Below are 23101 nucleotides of genomic sequence, written 5' to 3'. Positions count from 1 at the left end.
GATTTTTCAAATTTAAGGGCTACAAACTGCTTCACCTACCTAAAATAACAGAAAATGTAATTTTTTAAAAGCAATTTAATGATTGCCACTTAACATATACTACTGTGATAAATGGAAGAATTACGAAACAATAAAGTTCAGGAACCAATACTATGGTCAAAACAACTAGTGTACAATTGTGAATGAATTTTTTTTTAAATGCAATGAACTGTCAAATGTTAAACTTTAAACACATCAGAACAGCCAAGCAGTGCTCCACTTCAAAATATAAGCATGAATATAGTAGTCTGAAGCAAAGGTACTGTTCATGTCACCGCCCATTTCCAACTATCTTTTCCTGCTTTCAGAGAGCTGCAGATAAATCTGACAAATAGCAAGTATTTCTGTATGGAGGATTTTTCATGTATCATTGCAGCACTACATCAAGTTGACATTGCACTAATGAAGGGGAACAGCTTTATTTCTAAAAAAAATCTTTTTAAAAAGCTGACACACTTCAAACAGCCTGTAAGATCAAGCATTAGAGAACTTCATGAAAGGCCTAAAACCACCTAACCTACAACCGGATATATTTGTTTTTACCTGAAACAATTACAGACGATCCTGGGTCAATAATTCCACTGTTCGGCCTCACACAGTATCGACGAGGTGCTGTGGTCTTCACTTTGAAGCATACTTTTCTATCTGATGGATTTCGTAGTTTAAGATTTGTAGTTACTACATCTGTAAAGGGACCTGAAAAAAGGGTTGGTTTTTTTTAAATATGCAAGTATATCTGGAAAAGAAATCTGTTTATACAGTACCAATTACTCTTAAAATATAACTTGATGGCAACAAACTTCTAAAAGCAGGTTTAATCATACATCTGTTAAGCACATATACTGTTACATGCAAAGCACACTCTATCACCTTAGTTATAATAATAAACATTACAGCAATGAACAAAATAACTCTTAAATAGTATGACAGATTCAAGCTGCTGGTGCAAAAAGTTCATATATACATATGCTAATTTTACCAAATCATTCTTAGCATTTTAAATACCTAGAAGGTAACGGTCATATGCAAAAGTAAATTTTGCTGGATTTTTCTTTAGGAATAGAAGCAACACATACTCGGAACTTTTAAAAATGTTTAAAGAAAAACACCACTGTGATACTGAAACATACTAACTGCTCTTGAGACTTCAACTTTTGTTGCACTTCTGAGCTCCTATAGACTTGACAGAAAGAGACATCAACCTCATCTTTTACGCTCAAAATAGGCAAGAAAGATGATACTCTGTTTATGCACATACTCTAACTGATCCACAGAAAAGAAGTTGCCATATTTACGTATTCAATGCAGTGTGTTCTCTAAACTGTGTTTATGTTAAACCATCAGGATAGGAATTGCCTCTAAGACTGGATCGGACAAGAGGTGTAATTTCAATGTCAAGCTGCAAAAGCATGTCTTCCAACAGAGATCACCTCCATGTGATGCCATACAGTAACAGCACGAAAAGCAAGTAAGATTCACAGTGTTCTGAGCTGTGTTAATCTCCCTTATGCTTGTGTCATCTGAAAGCAAGACTGCACAGACACTAAAAGAATGTACCTTTGAAAATGGAATTTCATATGAACATGAAATTTATTCAATAATATTTCATGTGTACATTAACTTTTAAGAACCTTCTTTATTGTTCTTTAAAAATTACACATTAAATTACCACAAAATAATTTTCATCAGTATTGAAAACATGACAACTACTTTTCCATTAAAAAAACACAAAGAAAGCAAACTTTAGATTAAATTGGATGAAAAATATACATGATATGAACAAGTGGTAAGGTACAACAAAACCACTAATTGCATGAGACAAAGCAAGTCAATTCTTTTCTGAACACCTTATTCCACAGAGGTGGCTGGACTACTCTAAATGAAATGGTACCGGCCACTATCAAACACGATACTACACTAGAGGGCTCACTCTCTGACCACTTTCTTTGTTTCTACAACTCACTCTCATTCCAAATCCTTGATTTTGAGAGAGTGCTAAACAGAGTTTTGACACAAAACACCAAGATACAAATCAATAAAGGACTAAAACGGGAATTACTGAGAACCAGAATACCAAGATGTAGATGAAGATACATGTGAGCTAGGTTTACATTCAGCGAGGCTCTTTTAAGAAAATAGGAACTTGTATTACTTGTCTGAAACTTCATTTCTAATCTGGCTTTATATGGTGGATGAAAGTCACCCTCTCAATCCAAGCAAATTTGACACAGCCCCCAAGAGGAAGATTTACAAAACTACTTCAAAGTTTCCTGCCACTTGCCTCTTGATGGCTCTTGCAGGATCCAGTTGCATTTACTTATAGAGTGTGATCCAAAAATAACTCCCATCACCCACACCACAAGCTGAACTAAAATCAGGCAGCTGAATACTCCTCTAAATCTAAGACTGGTGATACACTCAGAAAGACCAAACATTTATTTTTTTGAGCTACACAAACATTTTTGAGGAAGTTATTCTGAGAGTTTTACTAACAGCCACCTAGGCATTGCCTTTGCAGTGTCCAGCAGCATACAGCACCTTGAATCTGGCTTTCAAAGGTGTGGGATGCTTTTTTTTAACTAACTCTAGACAACCTGAGGAGCTCTACTTCTCAGTCTTCTCTACTACTACTACTAAGGAAATTCTGCTAAAAGGAAAAAAAGGCTCAGTTCAGAGGCTCATTTTGAAAGGCACAGTCATCAAGAAAAGAAGCTATACTATTCAAAAATAGCTTATTTCAAGACAAAGAAGCAGTGAATTTATAAACTGATGATAAACTGTTTTTTAAACTTTAAAAAAAATGTTCTATTTCTTTTGAGACATGAAAGTCCCCTCTTGCCTGCCTTCTCAAAGTCCATAATAATGAGACAGGATTCAAAATACTCTTCAGATTATTCTGATATTTACTGTCAGTTCTAACACCACAGATAATTATAAAAAAAAAAAAAAAAATCTACTTTTGTTCCCCAGGCACATGAATGCAGTGACCTCCTTTGCATTTCCTGGATACTTCCCAAACAAGAGCCTTTAGCTCAGGGACATTTTTTAGTATCAGACATTTCTTTCAGAGTGGACTGAAATCTTTTTCAAGGTCTAGAGCACCCTTCTGACAGCTTTACCTTTCACCTGCTTTCTAAAAGCTTTAAAGAAAAAAAAGCTGTATAAAGCCTCTTGAGACTCGCAACCATCAGATTTAATAAATAGCTGGTAACAAACTGGTGCACAAAAGGAAAAGATGACTAAATTTCACTGTTCCTGCAGAACCCAGCTATTTTGGTAGTTTAGTGGCATACCAACAGACAGCACTGATCTGAGCATGGACAGGCAGGAGCAGACACAAGGATAGTAAATCAGAAAAAAATAGCTATTACCATTCAGAGGAGCCGCATGATCTAAATTAGCATGACATATCATTCAAAAAAGAAACCATGCAACAGCAGAAGAGGATTCTGGAGTTTTCATTCACACAAACATAAATACCGCTACCATTGGGGGAGTGGGGAAATAAAGTACAAGCTGGCAGTAACAGCCTGAGTGCAAAAGCCTAAATCAGGATGGTTCCTTGATAAAAACAAGAGAAGTGGAGGGGAGAGGGAGAACCAGGAAGGAGAAACATTTTAGGCCATACTGCACAGACTGCATCTAAACAAGGAAAAGAACAGGCAAAGATGGATACAGACATTCTGCATATGCACCAAGATGGACAAATGCATGCCAACTTCATCTCAGAAAACATACCGCTACACTAGGACAGCATTATACTCTCAAAAAGAGCATCTCACTCGCTGCCTGCATGACACCCAGGCCAAAGCTGGTTTTTATTTGAGCACTTAAACCTCAGACAGGCTCATGTCTAACTGTACCCACCACACAAAATACCTCATGAGTACTCATCTAGTGTGGTTTGCCCAATGCTTCCATTGTAAACTGCTTAAGACTATCTTTTATCTTATATTTCTACAATTTAAGACAATGGACTTCTGGCTCTGCGACTAGGGTTTTCAGAAGCTGTGGTAATTTAACTAATAAAATCCTCAAGCTATCCTGATGTAACTATGATGTCTAATGACAAGAGATCATTGCTTCATAAACCTGTAATTTCAATCTAACAACCTCTGGGAGTCAGAGCTACTTCAAAGGGGACAGGGAGTTCAGCAACCCACTTAGTAGTGTAAATTCAAGACACCAATTACAGCATCTTCCTAGAATAAAAGTTGTGAGAGTGCCAGGTTATTCCAACTGTTTTGAAAGGAGCAGTGACAATCCATGCTGAGATTTTTCCTGTCTTTTTGACTTACGAGGGCCTTAGAAAGGAATGACAGACACCTGCCTAATCACACTCAAAAATACTAGAGATCTCCAAAAACATTATGTACTGAATTTCTATTCCGGCAATCTTACAGTGCAGCCACCACAACATTAATGCCAGGGTTGCCTCTGGCAACTACACATCTTGGACTACAGCAACTAGTGGGCAGGAAGAAATGACACAGATTCTGCAGAGCCAGTTGCCACTGCTGAAACACAGTGCCAAGTTTCCCGGCTTGCCACAAGCTTGCCAGTTACACTGCAGTAAAAATGAAATACTATGTATTACTGGACAGGTAGGACCTGTACAGAGATCTTTTTGATCAACGGTGCCATTTTCTCTTCAAATTCAGGTCTCCTTCAGTTCCTCAGCTCCAAAAGTCATCCTTCTACCGCCTGGGATGGTCAAACATAAGGGGAAAAAAATGATGACGTGAATATGCCTTTCTACAGTGGGAAGGAAGAGCTTAGACAAATCTCCTCAGCCTGTGGTACCCTTGGGAAAGGTGAGAGATCACTGTCAGTATCTCTAGTTGTTGGTAGTACAGAGCGAACGTAAAGAACTTCTGAGAAGCGGACAGGTTTGGTTATCAAGAAGCTCCATTCAAAATTAGTAAGGCTGTCATAATGTACACACAGAGTCTGTCACAGAATATCACCTCTACCTAAAATTGGATAAGAAATTATCATTTTATTAAATTACATAAAATCTTTGGTAATTAGAAGGCAGATAACTTGTAGAGTTGTACAAAAATGAGCATGCGTTACTAAACAAATTCAACAGTATTTTATATGAAACAGCTTAAGTATTAAGTATATCGTCCTCTTCCATTTAAGACATTGAACTGTAGCTGTTACAAAAGCTAATAGCTAAGCTGACTCTGCCAGAAAGCACTCTATTTCATGCACAGAACTAAAGTTTATTTAAGCCATAAATTGGCACAGTAAAGTGATATATTCAGTCACATCCAAAAACAATATAAGTACACATAAAAAAAGTACACAGACTGGCAAAAGGAATCCAAACTCCTTAACATGTGTAAGTTAGTGTTAACTTCAAAAACTATTGGGATTATATGCTTTAAGTGGGATGCTGTTTTTTCACAACTGCTTCATCACCTTTGAAATGCTAAGAGCACCTGAAACATACAGAACATTTCAAGGCATCTTTACCAAAACAAACTCAGGCAGGGTAGTTTTCTTTCAGCGCACAATAAAGTCACGCTGGGCATGCAAAGAAAAATCATTTACTGCATTTGACAATTTGAGCCCTAATGAATGAGAAAGGAGTTAAAGTCAGCAGGATAAAAACTAGCAGTAATATTATAAAGCCAGCAAGACAAATTTTGAGAACAAGTCAACTGACTTTTACGATAGACCTGACAGGAACAGAGTAAGATCTCCATCAACTCATTCTGCCAGAATTAGAAGTAACAATGGAATAAAGAAAGAGTAAGTTAAATTAACATAGCCCCATGTAATCTACAGTCATATGATGTAATAAAGAATTTTTTAATTTAATCACTTGACATAGCAATCCCAGAATGGCTGAGGTTGGAAGGGACCTCTGGAGGTCACCTGGGCCAAATCCTCTGCTCAAGCAGGGACACCCGGAGCCAGTTGCCCAGGACTGCGTCTAGACGGCTTTTGAATATCTCCAAGGATGGAGACTCCACAACCTCCCTGGGCAACCTGTGCCAGTGCTCGGTCACCCTCACAGTGAAAAAAAGTGTTTCCTGATGTTCAGAGGGATCCTCTTGTGTTTCAGGTTGTGCTCATTGCCTCTGGTCCTGTCGCTGGGCACCACTGAAAAGAGCCTGGCTCTGTCCTCTTTGCCCCCTCCCTTCAGGTATTTGCATACATTCTCTTCTCCAGGCTGAGCAGTCTCAGCTCTCTCAGCCTTTCCTCATAGGAGAGATGCTCCAGTCCCTTCATCATCTTCCTGGCCCTTTGTTGGACTCTCTCCAGTATGTCCATGTCTCTCTCTCAGTGGGGAGCCCAGAACTGGACCCAGCACTCCAGCTGTGGCCACACCAGTGCTGCGCAGAGGGGAAAGATCACCTCCCTCGACCTGCTGGCAACACTCCTAATGCAGCCCAGGATACCATTGGCCTTCTTTGCTGCAAGGACACTTTGCTGGTTCATGGTCAACTTGGTGTCCACCAGGACCCGCAGGGCCTTTTCTGCAAAGCCGCTCTCCCTCCAGTCAGATCCCAGCCTATACTGGTGCATGGGAGGTTGTTCATCCCCAGGTGCAGGACTTTGCACTTCTCCTTGTTGAACTTCACAAGGTTCCTGTCAGCCCATTTCTCCATCTGCCAGCTCCCTCAGCACTTGTGGGTGCATTCCATCAGGGCCCATGGACTTAGGTATGTCCAGTTTACTTAAGTATTCCCTGACCTGATCATCTTCCACCAAGGGTACTGAAGGAAAGATGTCTAAAAATGAAAGACCAGTGTTCTGTAGTGAGTCAAAACTACCTTGACTGTCAGATAAGAAAACTAATCTTAAAATATACAAAAAGCACTTAATTGCTCCAAATGGAATTTTATAGTACTTTCTGAAAAAAGCATAGGTGACAGCTGACACAAAAGAAAGCGAGAGGAATGTTGTTTATTTCCATAAATTAGTTTTAAGAAATTAATATTCAGACCTCTGTGAAAACAATCTGAAGAGAATCCATAACATGCATTGCCAATGAATATAATTCCTTCCTCTTGAAATGCCAAAACCATGACCATTCAAATACCTTCTTCAACTGGAAGAAAAATTCCGACTCTAACAAATCACGTATGTTAAAATTATTCACGGTCTATGAAGCATAACAGCTTAGGTTTCATGGATTAATACTTCAACATTATAGGTCTGAATGATCAGGAATAATCAGTGGATGAAGGTGTAAGATTAATAATACCTACAAATAACCATGGCTCTCGGGTAGATATCCATATATTAGAGCAATAATACAGAATCTTTCACTTCTTATTCTACCCTGGCACTTGAGAAATAGTTATTAGTTTTATCATCAACCTGCATATAAATGTCAGAATGCAAAACAGGCTTTATAAGAAAGCTGACACCTCAATGTCCACAGCTCCTGAAGGCTGATTCTAGGCTAGCACTGTTTACCATGGGTAAGATCAGATTTTACCTGAGCTCCCCACAATGACATGCTGTCACCATCCGTGCTGATGACGTATCTGTCAAAGATTTTTCCTTGTAAAAAATGCTTAGAAAATGCCCATTTTTTAATCCTAAAAGAGCTCATCTTCCTCTGTCAAAGGGGCAAGCAGAGCCTATATATGGCTATACAACTTACTAGAGGTGCTTGTGCCGATGCTGGCATGCATGCTTTACTGGGGGCTGGTGTAAGAATCAGAATGGTTTGGGTTGGAAAGGACCTTAAAGATCACCTAGTTCCAACCCCCCTGCCATGGGCAGGGGCACCTTCCACGAGACCAGGTTGCTCAAAGCCCCATCCAACCTGGCCCTGAACACTTCCAGGCAGGGGGCATCCACAACTTCTCTGGGCAACCTGTTCCAGGGTCTCACCACCCTCACAGTAAAGAATTTCTTCCTTATATCTAATCTAAATGTACCCTCTTTCAGTTTAAAGCCATTACCCCTTGTCCTATCACTACATGCCCTTGTAAAAAGTCCCTCTCGGGCTTTCTTGTAGGCCCCCTTTAGGTACTGGAAGGCCGCTATAAGGTCTCCCTGGGGCCTTCTCTTCTCCAGGCTGAACAACCTCAACTCTCTCAGCCTGTCTTCATAGGAGAGGTGCTCCAGCCCTCTGATCATCTTTGTGGCCCTCCTCTGGACTCGTTCCAACAGGTCCATGTCCTTCTTATGTTGGGGGCCCCAGAGCTGAACGCAGTACTCCAGGTGGGGTCTCACAAGAGTGGAGTAGAGGGAGAGAATCAGCTCCCTCGACCTGCTGGTCACACTTCTTTTGATGCAGCCCAGGATGTGATTGGCTTTCTGGGCTGCGAGTGCACATTGCCAGCTCGTGTTGAGCTTCTCGTCAACCAACACCCCCAAGTCCTTCTCCGCAGGGCTGCTCTCAATCCACTCATTGCCCAGCCTGTATTTGTGCTTGGGATTGCCCCGACCCATGTGCAGGACCTTGCACTTGGCCTCGTTGAACTTCATGAGGTTCGCATGGGCCCACCTCTCAAGCCTGTCAAGGTCCCTCTGGATGGCATCCCTTCCCTCCAGCGTGTTGACTGCACCACACAGCTTGGTGTCATCAGCAAACTTGCTGAGGGTGCACTCAATCCCACTGTCCACATCGCCGAGAAATATGTTAAACAGCGCTGGTCCCAATACCAACCCCTAAGGAACGCCACTCATCACTGCTCTCCACTCTGACATTGAGCCATTGACCACAATTCTTTGAGTGCGACCATCCAGCCAATTCCTTATCCACCGAGTGGTCCTTCTGTCAAATCCATGTCTCTCCAATTTAGAGACAAGGATGTCGTGCGGGACAGTGTCAAATGCTTTGCACAAGTCCAGGTAGATGATGTCCATTGCTCTTCCCTTATCCACCAACACCGCAACCCCGTTGTAGAAGGCCACCAAATTTGTCAGGCATGATTTGCCCTTAGTGAAGCCATGCTGGCTGTCACCAGTCACCTCCTTATTTTCCATGTGCCCTAGCATAGTTTCCAGGAGGATCCGCTCCATGATCTTGCCAGGCACAGAAGTGAGACTGACTGGCCTGTAGTTCCCCGGGTCTTCCTTTTTTCCCTTTTTAAAAATGGGGGTTATGTTTCCCCTTTTCCAGTCAGCGGGAACTTCTCCGGACTGCCATGACTTCTCAAATATGATGGATAGTGGCTTAGCCACTTCATCCGCCAGTTCCCTCAGGACCCACGGATGCATCTCATCAGGTCCCATGGACTTGTGCACCTTCAGGTTCCTTAGATGGTCTTGAACCTGATCTTCTCCTACAGTGGGCGGTTCTTCATTCTCCCAGTCGCTGCCTTTGCCTTCTGCAACTTGGGCGGTGTGGCTGGAGCACTTGCTGGTGAAGACTGAGGCAAAAAAGTCATTGAGTACCTCAGCCTTCTCCATACCCCGGGTAACCAAGTCTCCCGTTTCCTTCCAGAGAGGGCCCACATTTTCCCTAGTCTTCCTTTTATCACTGACGTACCTACAGAATCTTTCCTTGTTGCCCTTGACATCCTTGGCCAGATTTAATTCTATCAGGGCTTTGGCTTTCCTAACCTGATCCCTGGCTGCTTGGACAATTTCTCTGTATTCCTCCCAGGCTACCTGTCCTTGCTTCCACCCTCTGTAGGCTTCCTTTTCATGTGAAATGGGAATCAAAACCTTTTGCCTGCCATTCTGACAGAGAAAAGAGAGGAATACAATACAGTGGCATTTCAAAGCAGACAAAACAAACTTTTTTTTTTCTTACATTTTCTTTCTGGATCAAAATTTCATATTCACCCCAGCATGTTACTGACATGTTGTTAGTGGCCAAAAAACACAGTAAAAATGCAGTAAGGATCTGTCTTAAGGGTAAAGTACAGCCACTGATCGTTACCATGAACTGTGGTAAAGAGAACATTATCTACTTTATATATTAGATAAAATACAGACTAAAAGGAGATTGTCCTGCATTTAATGTTAAATATGGACAATGGTTTCTTTAGCCTCAACAACAACAAAAACCACTATTAATAAGATGGTATAACGTGGAATAACTTCATCCAAAGATATTAATACTTCTTACATTTAACTTAAGCTTTAAAATCTAGCAGTCTGAGTCCAATTCAGTCATATATGTCTATTCTTGATATTTTTCCTACTGAAAGAGTGCCATTAGTAAAGAGCTGTCATGTTACTAATATCAAAGGCATGTTTGTTACTTAAACTTAACCTCCATGTTATTGTGAATTCCTTACTTGCAATTTAGCTTTATTTGGTTACATTGTTATTCTTGCCAAATACACATTAAGAGCATACTAAAATTGGTTGCTCATGAAATTGGTAGCACTAGGATAAAGTCTTAAGAATCTAATGATAAAGTATTATTCATCCCAAAGTGCTCTCACCATTGAAATAACAAGAGCAGTAGAAATACTACTTCTAAACATGAACATTTAAACCAGCAAATTATCCCCAAAGTCCTGAAACAACTAAGTAATATGTACAAACAATCTTTCAGTACAGATGCAATACTAACAATTTAGTTCAGTAAGGGCTGTGTTATAAACCCTTCCTGCTGGAGCAACTATTCTCTTTATTTGCATAAGGTAGGATAACTAATGAATTTGATAATTACAGAGGCTCTTAGATTTCAAAGAATGCTAGTAGATTTGAACAACAGAACTAAATAAACAGGTAACTTTTCCCTTTCTTTTTCCTTTTAAACTTGCTTTGTATTTTAACCTGCTATAGCTTACAAAAGGTTTCAGTGATGCTGAAAAGCCTAGATGTGCTGTTTAAAACATTCAAATATTCAGCAGCTTAAAATATGTATGCATCCTCAAATACAAAATTTCCAATTGGATACACCTTTCTGATCTGAATTGCAACATACAAGATACTCTTCAAACTCTATAGCAGTAATCAGAATACTTGTAATCATCTCAGATGACAGCTGTAGTGGCACATAGGAAATCAGTCTTTCCACAGAAGACCTGACCAAAAGCTGGTACCTAGCACTTTTCCCAGTGTGCTCCCAGAACTGGGTATCAGAGGCCAAACTCAAACATTAACCAGAACACCACAGCTCTTGTGATTTTCACCGGTTTCCTTGCAAGTAGTATCCCAACAGTGTAACAAAGTAACTCTAAATCAATTTCACAATTCTCCCAGTGCGGACAAATGCCCAGAAAGTTCTTTTAAAAAAAACCCAAACAGTTTCAGGTGTTTGACTGTTAGATGGTGTCCAACCTCAGCACATCACACAGAGCCTGGTCTAAACAGGCTTATAGATCAGATATTAAAATTTCCTACAGACAAGTCTAGCTAATACTGGCCTACCTCCCAAAGACATGAACAGCTCACATCAGTTTCGGGGTGACCTTTCATTCTCTGGAAACACAGACTACAGGTCTCCATCTCCCAAATCTCCAAAAGCCAAGTACAGCATATCCTACAGTCACTCAGGAAAACAAACACTTGCTTTAAATAAAAGTTGCATTCAGTCACAGTCTTGTCACTCAGGATCACAAACTCCATTCCCTCATTACCTTCACATCACAGTACTGAGCTGAGCTAATGCAGCCATGCTTCCCAGGACCAGTCAGCTCACTTCTATAGAAGCAGCTAGAGTTCTAACTTAAGCTGCAACACAGAACATGTCTAGTAGACATCCAAATTAAAAACGAAACAGTTTTTACTTTCATTGGGTCTACTAGACTTAGTGGCCATATTAACATCATACTGTTAACATGTAAACCAACATCATACTCCTATGAATTATAATTACTAAGTTTACATCATATATGGAGCAGTTACTACCATGTATATGATTTTTAAATTTATGAACATCCCTTCTGTGCTGGTTTTGGCTGGGATAGAGTTAATTTTCTTCATAGTAGCTAGTGTTGGGGCTATGTTTTGGATTTGTGCTGGAAACAGTGTTGATAACACAGGGATGTTTTAGTTACTGCTGAGCAGTGCTTACACAGAGTCAAGGCCTTTTCTGCTCCTCACTTTGCCCCACCAGTGAGGAGGCTGGGGGTGCACAAGAAGTTGAGAGGGGACACAGCTGGGACAGCTGACCCCAACTGACCAAAGGGATATTGCACACCATATGACATCATGCTCAGCATATAAAGCTGGGGGAAAAAGAAGTAAGGGGGGGACGTTTGGAGTTAGGGCGTTTGTCTTCTCAAGTAACCGTTACGCATGATGGATCCCTGCTTTCCTGGAGATGGCTGAACACCTGCTTGCCAAAGGGAAGTAGTGAATGAATTCCTTGTTTTGCTTCGCTTGTGTGCGCGGCTTTTGCTTTACCTGTTGAACTGTCTTTATCTCAACCCACGAGTTTTCTCACTTTTACCCTTCTGATTCTCTCCCCCATCCCACCAGGGGGGAGTGACCAAGTGGCTGCATGGTGCTTAGTTGCCAGCCGGGGTTAAACCACAACATCTTCTTACAAAGAAGAAAACATTAAACACATATCTCAGTCAAGCTATTCTAATGTCTTGGAATGTAACATGACATACCAGCTTCTAGCTTAAGTACATAATTAGGTACCACCATTGTCCTACCAAACTTTCAAGAACATTGTAACCTCATGACCTAGGAGAAGCTTTCTGAAGCCCACATGAAACAAACCATTTTGTAAGATGGTATCTGATGAATTTAAAACTATTTTTGCCCACATAATTTTTAGAAGGTTGGTTCAGACTGACATGATTCAGATTTGAAATTCAACTAGTTTCTAATGATCTAAATACATTCATAGCCACTTGATGCCAATTCATTTTTGTACCAATCCTACCCTTTAGCCTACATAGCTTTTCTTTTCCCCAGCGCTTACCTCTTCTGATGTATTTATAGATAGCAATCAGATTCCCTTTCAGTCTTCATTTTGCTAAGATAAACAAGCCAAGCTATTCTACTTAGCTTACGTTAGTAACTTTTTATTTGCACCATTCCCATTTGGGTTCATTTTCTCTGACTAGGTGTTGCCAGGGATGCATTCAGATAAAGCTTCATCAATGCCATAAACCTTGACATTAATACTTCCCTCACTACAAAACTACAGTCTCATATTTGCCCCGTTTCATGACTCATCACACTTGCAATAAACTGTGATTAAGTACTAGTCTCTAGTTTTACTCGTTCTTCATCACTTCCAACTAAAATGAGAAAACAGCAGTTCTATTATTAGCACACATCAAATGCACAATTTTCTTTTGCGTTCATCACATCTCCTAACTTTGCATTACCAGTGAGCTCTACCAGCACAGTCCCATCCATTCCAAGGTCATTAATGAAGATACTAAACCAAGTTCAAACACGACACTGGTCTGTCCTTTAAAAATGTCCTTATTAAGCTTCCAGTAGCCCAAGAGCTGTGCTGCAGTTTATTTTATAGCTTGTCCCTTCTCCACCTTGCATTTTTCCACTAAGCTATTTTATCTGCAACTTAATTATTAGTTTTGCAGATACCTCTGTATCAAATAATCAATACTCAGATCATGGAGCAGACCCTCCTGGAAGATATGTCGAAACGTATGAAAGACAGGGAGTTAATTAGAGACAGCCAACATGGCTTCACCATGGGCAAATCGTGCCTGACTAATCTAGTGGTCTTCTACGATGGAGTGACTGCATTAGTGGACAAGGGAAGAGCTATGGATGTCATCTACCTGGACTTCTGTAAGGCCTTTGATATGGCCCCGCCCAACATTCTTACCTCTAAATTGGAGAGATATGGGTTTGACGGATGGACTGTTAGATGGATAAGGAATTGGCTCGGTGGTCGTGTCCAAAGAGTTACAGTCAATGCCTCAGTGTCCAAGTGAAAACCAGTAACGAGTGGTGTCCCTCAAGGATCCGTACTGGGACCAACACTATTCAATGTCTTCATCAATGATACAGGATTGAGTGCACCCTCAGCAAGTTTTCAGATGACACCAAGCTGAGTGGTGATGTTGATTTCCTTGAGGGAAGGGATGCCATCCAGAGGGACCTTGACAGGCTTGAAGGGTGGGCGCATGCAAACCTCATGAAGTTCAACAAGGCCAAGTGAGAGGTCCTGCACCTGGGTCAGGGCAATCCCCTATATCAGTACAGACTGGGGGATGAACAGATTGAGAGCAGCCCTGCAGAGAAGGACTTGGGGATACTGGTGGATGAAAAACTGAACACGAGTCGGCAATGTGCGTTTGCAGCCCAGAAAGCCAACTGTATCCTGGGCTGCAAAAATAGAAGCGAGGCCAGCAGGCTGACGGAGGTGATTGTTCCCCTCTACTCTGCTCTCACGAGAGAGACCCCACCAGCAGTACTGCATCCAGCTCTGGGACCCCCAGTACAAGAAAGACATAGATCTGTTAGACTGGGGTCCAGAGGAGAGCCACAAAAATGGTCAGAAGGCTGGAACACCTCTCCTGTGAAGAAAGGCTAAGACAGTTGGGGTTGTTCAGGCTGGAGAAGAGAAGGCTCTACGGAGACCTTATTGTGGCCTTTCAATATATAAAGGTGGCTTGTAAGAAAGACAGAGAAAGACTCTTTACCAGGGCCTGTAGTGACAGGAAAAGGGGCAACGAAGTTAAACTGAAAGAGGGTAGGTTTAGATTGGGCATAAGGAAGAAATTTTTTATGATGAGGGTGGCGAGACACTGGGACAGGTTGCCCAGAGAAGTTGTGGATGCCCCATCCCTGGAAGCGTTGAAGGTCAGGCTGGATGGGGCTTCAAGCAACCTGATCTAACGGAAGGTGTCCCTGCCCATAGGAGGGGGGTTGGAACTAGATGATCTTTAAAGCTCCCTTCCAACCCAAACAATTCTATGATTCTACAAAATAATGTAATGACATCCAGTAAATCCAGTGGTAAGATCAAATTTTGTTTGGGGGATGGACACAGAAGAGATGAAAAAAGAGACAGAGAGAGAGAGAGAAGGAGGTCTCAGATCAGACTGGCACATTCTACCCAGGACACTCATGCTGCATTTTATTCCACGTTCCATTTACCTCCATGTCTTTAATTATTCTTTCCTCTAAGGCTTTGCATACTATCGAGGTCAGACCTATTCAAGCATTGAAGTTTCAAATTAAGAATTACTCCAAGTGAGACCACATTTTGAGAAATACAGGAGGGAAAATTCTGATTAGACTATGTTCTTAAAATTCAGGCAAACAATTATTTTTCTTTTTCTTTTCTTCCTTATTCATGTTATTAAAAACCAAACACCTGAAGTCCTACACCAGGATAATATTTAGCAAACTATCTTAACTCTCAAGACCTTGTTCATATAGAAATAAACTGAAAATATTTATTTTAGTTTACTTAGCCATGTATTTCTAAATACTTTCAAATCATAAAATGAAATATGACATCTACATTGCCAAATAATTTAGAATGCAATGAAATAACCGTATACAATACAAAAAACCCCACTAAAAGGCAAGAGAAGCTAGAGGCCAAGATCACCATGCACCAGATAAAGTTACTAAAATTCTAACTCATGTTTCTGCATTTTTATTTTCAACAATACCCCATCAGAAGTTATCTTAGTAGTCATTTTGCTCTTTTTTTTTTTTTTTTAAAAACAAATTAGCTTATACACACTTATCTGGCTCATCTGACAATAAAAGGCTTGTAATTTGACAACTTTCACACTGGAAAATGTAATACTTATCTAATTAGTCAATGATTTTTTTTTCCGCTTTACAGACAGCAAGTTCTCTCCAGCAGCCTTTTCCAACTTGAATTTATGGCTTGTAAGCTGAGCATGTAATAACCCTTCAAAGACTGATGGTCACAAAGATCTGGTTAACAAACATCTCCCAAAGACAAAGTTGGTCAGAAAGTAAAACATATTCACAAACCACAGTCAAGCCGAAACAGGAACAATTTATAATACAACGGACAGTCAGTCCACTAAATACTCAGACCTATTACCTGATGCATAAAACAACTCCTCTTGTTCATGAAGTTTCTACTTTTCAACTTGGCCTTGAACAATGGTACAGTGTTCATGTACAATACAGTATTTTTTACAATATTAATAATGATGTATTACAGTGATCTAGAACACTTGCTTAGGCTATCAACAAGCAAAATGAGTAGGCACTTTATACTAATTACAATGTAACGGTGAAGCTTTTATACCAATGACTACACTAGAAGTACAAGACAGTGAGGTTTGGATAGTGTTTCTCTGTTTAGTGCAGATGCAATATTAAGTAAAACAGAGTCCTTCAAATTGCAGGCAAAGGACAAAATATACAAATCTTCACTGCTGTATGCCTCTATCATCAGAGGAAAATCTTCCATTATTGAATCTTAAAAAAAATGGTAAACTAGCCCTGCCAAAATATAATCTAACACGTATAATATGCCTGACTTCACAGATCAGTACAACTCCCCTTTTACTAGTGAGTTCAAAATGCAGTCTAACACAGTGGTAGAGACGTATATATTAACATAATATCACCTCATAAGCAACACTGCGTAAAAAAAAAAAATTATCTTCCTTTCTCTTCCTCAACATATTCCCACCAATCCTTTTGTGTCTCAATTTTCAATAATACCTATCATTAAAACAAAAATTTAAAATACTAACAAATATTACATTTGAGCCAGGAAACAATGGACAAAAGTACAGATATATAGGAAGAGTAAACAATTGAGGAATCCTTCTTGGATTTAAAAAAAAAAAAAAAAAGTCAAAGACTACTTGTTGAATACTGAGTCATTCTATGGGATGTTCAATCTTTGTCATCACACAATACTCAGCCAGCAAAAATATTAACTTAAATGGAATCATTTCAAAGTATCAAAAAGCCACAACTGTGTTAGTAATCCCTTACAACCAGTTCTTCCCCTCTGCACTTCCATTGTTTAGTTTCAAAAATGTTCTTGAACGAAGATACCAGAAAACTGACATCCCAATCGCCTTTTTTTTAACCTATCTTAGAAAGCCGGGACATCATAAATTTGCTGGCACTTTGAATAGACTGAAAACAGGCATAAAATTCGACGTAATCAAGACACACACAAATAAGGCAGCAAGATCACATCTGAGGACTTCAAACCCTGCCTACACTAAAAGATATCCTGCGCCAATTCTGGCAACAGACCTTGAGGGCAGGGGATGCATTTAACATTGAGCTATTTTTACCTTCAAATTCCACGTTCTCGATTTGCAGCAACACATAGCCTGTGGCTTTCAATGTTACCAATAGCAGTGTAAAGATTACAAAATAATCTACAGCAATATTTTTGTATTATTTAAAAGGTCATCAAAATCTGCATTTCGGAATGAGCTGTAATATTTAAGTGAAGTGCTCTCTACCTCACCTGGAAAGAGTCACTTGAATGTATACCAGCTGATAGTTGATTTTATACACTAACAATCCCAGATTATGAATCAGATTAATAATCAGAAATTAAACATCATCTGTTATACTGATCTCTCCCAGTAAGTCAAACCATCAAAGGGAAAATTTATTGCATACAGACATGCTCAAAAGTTGATTTTAGTCTGCTTACTTGCTGACTTATTTCTAGCCTCGAGGTAATAACAAAAAAAAAGGAAAAGTGTGCCTCTCTATTTTGAGATATTTACAAAGGTAATGTAACTAGATTTCACACACTTGTAAGCAAGAACTTCAATAAAGGATATCAATTTAGAATATTCAGACATTTTTATAATGTCTGACTATTGCTAGTCAGACACCTCTGAATCACATGAAATTCAAATTCTGAACACTGTCTACTAATCTTCCAAGGCTCATCAAATCAACTAGTGCTGATTTTCAATTAGGTGTTGCAGAAGCAGGTCTTATGACTGATCTAAAGATTTGGCAAAGGTTTTTAAAAAAGGACCATCATCCAAGACCAACTTAAATATACGGTACTTACAATTGCAAAACTGGCTTCTTTGACTTGAGGAAGACTGGGTTTCCATAAAAATGCTAGAAATCTTTGAACTGAAAACTTCAAGTGCTGCTATTTAACTACACAACTGTTTAAAAAAAAATTATTTAAAAAAATGTATTTACTCACAAGGAACCAATTCCAGATTACCATAATCTTTACTAAACTAGAGCTACAGACAATGGTTATATGCATGAGTCACATGAAAAAGACCCCAATAAGATGATGTTCCACGTTCCAAATTAGTTGCTTTTAAGCATCTCATGTTTCAATTCTTCCTATCCAGTCCCAAACAAACCCAAACAACTTCAGATTTGAGAAGCTAAACAAAATACATTAGACTAAAATACAGACGAAAACTAACCTACAGGAGTAATATGGCTGAAGACCTGGATACAAGAACCACGAGGCAAATTCTCAATGCTCCATATTGACTCTCCGAAAGCAATATTACGTAGTGTATCAACTTTTCCCCTTGTCACATTTGTACAACACTCAAAACTACTTATTTGGTTTGTGATTTTCCTGATGGTTCCAGAATCCAAAGAAACCTAGCTATCACAGAAGCAGAAGGAATTAACCATGACCCAAAACGCTACTAATGACTGAAATTTCTACGAATGCAAAGTACTACAAAAACAGGATTCTAACCTTTTGGTCACCAAGGGAAATATGTAATGTGTTAGCCACCATGGGACATGTTCTTTAGACCTCCCCCTGAACTGTGTGGAATAAAATTCAGGGTAAATGTATCATAGACCTTATTTTTGCTGATCAAGTAAAGTAGATTAAAAAAAAAAAAAGACAGTTTCATCAGGCAATGATGAATTTAAAGCCTTGTCAACAACTCCTTAAGATAAGTCCTATGTACATTTTAATTTAAATCATTGTTTGCATAGGGTCATACTAACACATTTCACTGTTACCCTAAAGGTCAGCAAATCCATTATAAGTTCCTGAGGCAAGAAAACCAAAACTATTTGTCCAGTTCAGATGTTTGGACTTAAACTAGACCTCTGTTACATACACATCAACAGTATTAAGTCTATAATAATAATAATGGATAATTGTCCCAATAAAATAACTTTGAATAACCAGCTGCACTGAAAAAAAATATACTTTTTTTTAAACAAAATTGTATGATTTTTCTACGCTAAATTACACTTATTCTGAGTCACACATTCTTTTACTAACCAATTACTTTTTAAAAGATAACACTTGGAATTGCCTTCTGCCAACACTGTATTCTTCAATGCAGTACTTCAGAACTGAATTAGTTTGTGGCCCACAAACCTTTTTAAACACCTCAGAATAATAAGCAGTTAGAAAATATTTATTGAGAGTGCACTCGATGCTCTCTCAATAGATAGCTCTTTCTATAGTATATTGCTGTAATAATATAGTAATAGAGAGTGCTTTCCATGGAGTATTAAGACTGCAGTCTCATTATGCTTCAGATTTTGTTTTTGCTTAGTCTGCTCTACAGAAATTTTCCTAATATATGCACTAGCCTGAAACCAAAGTTTATGCCTAAAGAATACACATTTCATGCTCTAAGTACATAAACACACAGCACAATAAAGATCACTGACTGACAATGGCTTCATACAGACAGAATTTCTAATCTAGTATTTATCCCGTATTCCCTGTATCAACACCTTGTTTCATATCACATAAATACGGCTTACTTCCAGCTTGAAGACAGCTCAACATTTGAAAGCTTCGAATTAGACACAGTAGCTTTTTAACTTAAAAAAAAAAAAAAAACAAACCCATGCATTTTCCTCCAATCTGTTCTTGCAATAAGAATACAGTGTACTGAAACCTGAGTGCAGCCAGACCTGGCGGCATTTTAACAACACAAAACAGAAGTGAAAAAGATAAGTTCCCGCTATGGTTTTGACTCCGTCTATGAATGTGGAATTTAAAAATTTTAAAATTGAAGCTATCAAGAAATTAATGAGTGATCAGACAGATTTTGGTTTTTAATGATTTGATGGATCAATAAAACATGTACAGTTTGTTAAAAATCTGTTTGATAAACCAGTCTTAAGCTTTATTTCTAAAAGCCAGGCCAGCCAAAGGTATTTTGGGAGAATACAGTGCTCTTCTCTCATATAAACATTAATTTGTTCTAGTTGTCCATTTAAAGATTTTTACATCATAAATTCCACTCTGTCCCTCTAAAACAATGAAAAATGAGTCTACTAAAAATGGAAAATAAAATAGAAACATTTATAGGATTAGAGAAGTACATGTGCTGACACTAGTCACAAAATTTAAAACATATGTTCAGATAATGTTAATAGCTTTTAAAAAAAAAAATCCAACATTGCTGATTCTAAAACTGAAATGTTCTGAGATTTTTCTCAATGCCCCTTAGGGGTATAAAATATAATCATAGGATACTACTGAAAACTACTTATTCTATCATGCTTTTATTTATGCCCATACCTTTCAAGGATCACTCATCTTTAGAAAAGCCTTCCTTTTCACAACTATCTAATTTATTAGGAGAGAAAAACCCGCACATGATAACAGCACTAACTGGGACCTATTTTGACAGAAGCATGTCATGCCGGTCACAGTCATGCGGTCGGCACAGAATACCCAATACACAGAAACTTCCGAAATGCACACATTCCTTTCCCTCATTCCCAAGAAAGGAGCGAGCTGCCTGTTTACGTACCGAGAACCTGCCTGAAACATGACAACTTGGGGGAAAGGGCGGGGAGTCATTTGCCAGGCCAGCGGGCCAGGCTGCATCGGGGAGAGGGTGCGAGTGCCTGCACATCGCCTACTCGCGCACCCCGAGCGATGGTGCAAAACCGTACCAGCCCCCGCGGGGATACCGGCGGGGGCCAGGGCTGGGCTCTGACAAGCGCCCATAGCCGGCCCTCCAGGGCGCGGGAGGGGGAAAAGGCCAGACGTGAGGGTAGCCTCCTGAAGCGAGTTTTCCCCCCTGCTCCCTCCCCGCTTCCATCGCCCACTTCGGGGCCTCTCCTACCGGCTACAGCCAGAGGGAGACCTCACGGAGAGGGACCGGCGGCCACGCAGACCCCCGCGGCCACAGAAATGACAGGAGAGTGACCCCCCCGGGCCGGGCCCCATTCCCTCCCCGGGCCCCGCTACTCCAGGGCCGGGCCTCCCGAGCGGAGCTGTGACACGGCAGCGGCCGCGCCGGCATGCGGGGGGACACGCGGGGGCAGCGGGCGGACTGGCGCACCGGCGGGGGCCGCAGGGGGGCGGCCGGCCCCCGAGCGCCGCGCCCGGCAGAGCGGGCGGCGGGCGGGTACCCGCCGGGGCCGCGGACACGCTCTCGAGTCCCCACGGGATCCCAAGATGGCGGCGGCCGAGCCCGTTCACCGACTCGGCGGCGCCCCCCACCACCACCACCCACCCCCCGACGGACCCGGGCGGGCAGGGCCCGGCACCGCGGCCCGGGGAGGGAGGGAACGAGGCGCCTGGAGGCGGCCCAGCGCCCAGGCGAAACGGGACACCCCGCCGGGCTAGGCCGTCCCGCTGCCCCCCTCCCCCGCGCCGGGCTCCCCCTCACCTTTGAATTTGAGGTCGGTGGGCGGATCGAGCACCAGGATCTGCTCGTGCTTTGCCAGAGCCCCGGCGGCCGCCATCTCGCTCGCTCGCTCCGGCGGGAGGAGCAGCGGGGGGAGGGGGAAGGGGAGGAGGGGGAGGAGGAGGAGGAGGAGGAGGAGGAGGAGGAGGAGGAGCGGGAGGGGGAGGCCGGGCGGCAGCGCCGCTCCCTCGCGGCGGACGGGCGGGCGGGCAGTGGCTCCGCGCGGCTGCGGGTGCTGCCGCCTGCCGCTGCGCGCGCTGCCGCCCCGAGCCCCGCTCGCCGCCCTCCCCGCGCGACTGGCTCAACGGCCGGCCGGCAACGCCACCCCTCCGCGGGGCACGAGGGCGGCGGAGGCGGTGGAGCCCCCTGCGCGCATGCGCCCGCGCCTGGCGGCTCTCTCCCTCCCACCCGCCTAGCGCCGGCGGTTGGAGCAAGACCCCGCGGCGCGGCCCGGCCCGGCCCTCACAACCACCCCCCGCTGGAGCCGCCGGGGCGCAGGAGCGGAGCGGGGAGAAGCGGCACCCCCCAACCACACACTCAGTTCGGGCAGAGGCGGCGGGAGCCGCGCGAATCGCCGGAAGAGGAAGGGCGCCGCTGGCTCGGCGCTTTGGGAGGCTGCAGCGCCGCTGGGGCAACTACCACTCCCGGCGTGCCCCGCGGCAGGCGGTGGCCGGGCGGGCGCGGGGCGTGCCGGGAGTTGTAGTCTTTGCGGGACGCTGAGGCGGGCGCGGGGAGGCTCGGCGGGCTCCCTTCCCTCGGGGCTCACGGGGCTGTGGGGAAGCGCGGCCTTCACGGTCCATGGGTGGTTTGGCCGGCCATTCCCTCGAAGCTGGAGAAGGGAGGGCGAGTCTGGGTGGTGGGTCCCTGAGGGGCAATTGGGAAGGAGAGAGGGGCAAATTGGGCAAATAGTCTCAAACTCCCCATGGCTGCTGGCAGCTCTGGCTTGGGTCCGGGCTGCTCACGGGTGAGGCTTGAGGTGCTGGAGCCAGCTCCCGGCTGGTATCAGGTACCCGTGTCGGGATGGCTGCAGCCTGGCCTAAAGGCAGCTCTACCACCCTGCCAGGCAGCACCTGGGCACCGAGGTGGATGGGCCTGGCTCTCAAACAGGCCTGGAAAACGGCCAAAAACACTCCTCGAGTAGGAAAACTGTCATTAGGTGAAGGCTTAGGAATATTAACAGGAAGTTGATGTTGAGAGGGATTGAGCTCTTGCAAAACCTGAATGAGAAATAAGAGCCATTATTTATTAGTAGGCAGGAACATGGGGTATTTGCCATCCTTCTCACTTGTGCTTTTTGTCAGACAGTGTTTTCGTGGTAGGCCTTTTCATTAATACAACGATACTTTCAAGCACATGGTGCATCTTGGGATATTTGAATACACCAGTAACAAACAAACAAGAAAAAACAGATAGCCAAATCCATCTGAACCTTGATGATTCCTATGTCCTAAATCTACTTCTGAAGAATCTGTCCATAAGATACGTAAGTTTGTATTCATGTGAGGTTGGAGTACAGGTGATGGAAATGAAGTCAGAAGGACTAACACATTTATTTTTCCTCTGTTGCAATCTGGTGTAGGTATGCTAAGAACATGTATAGGGGC

The 23101-nt window shown here is 42.2% G+C and overlaps 1 protein-coding gene across 1 annotated transcript in view; it reads right to left on the bottom strand.

Annotated features, from left to right (window-relative positions):
• VAPA (VAMP associated protein A) overlaps positions 1-21555 on the bottom strand; it is a 33681-nt gene extending 12126 nt beyond the window's left edge. Inside the window, exons 1-2 of the mRNA XM_050892886.1 lie at positions 21480-21555; positions 583-735 (exon numbers count right to left, since the gene is read on the bottom strand). Of these exons, the coding sequence (XP_050748843.1) occupies positions 583-735; positions 21480-21555 (229 nt within the window). The remainder of the gene's footprint in view (positions 1-582; positions 736-21479) is intronic.
• Between the last annotated feature and the right edge of the window lie 1546 nt (positions 21556-23101).

This window comes from Gymnogyps californianus, chromosome 2 (assembly GCF_018139145.2).
Source record: "Gymnogyps californianus isolate 813 chromosome 2, ASM1813914v2, whole genome shotgun sequence".
Lineage (NCBI taxonomy): Eukaryota > Metazoa > Chordata > Aves > Accipitriformes > Cathartidae > Gymnogyps > Gymnogyps californianus.
The sequence above is the reverse complement of the archived record's forward strand: the minus strand, read 5'-3'. Positions and strand labels throughout refer to the sequence as shown.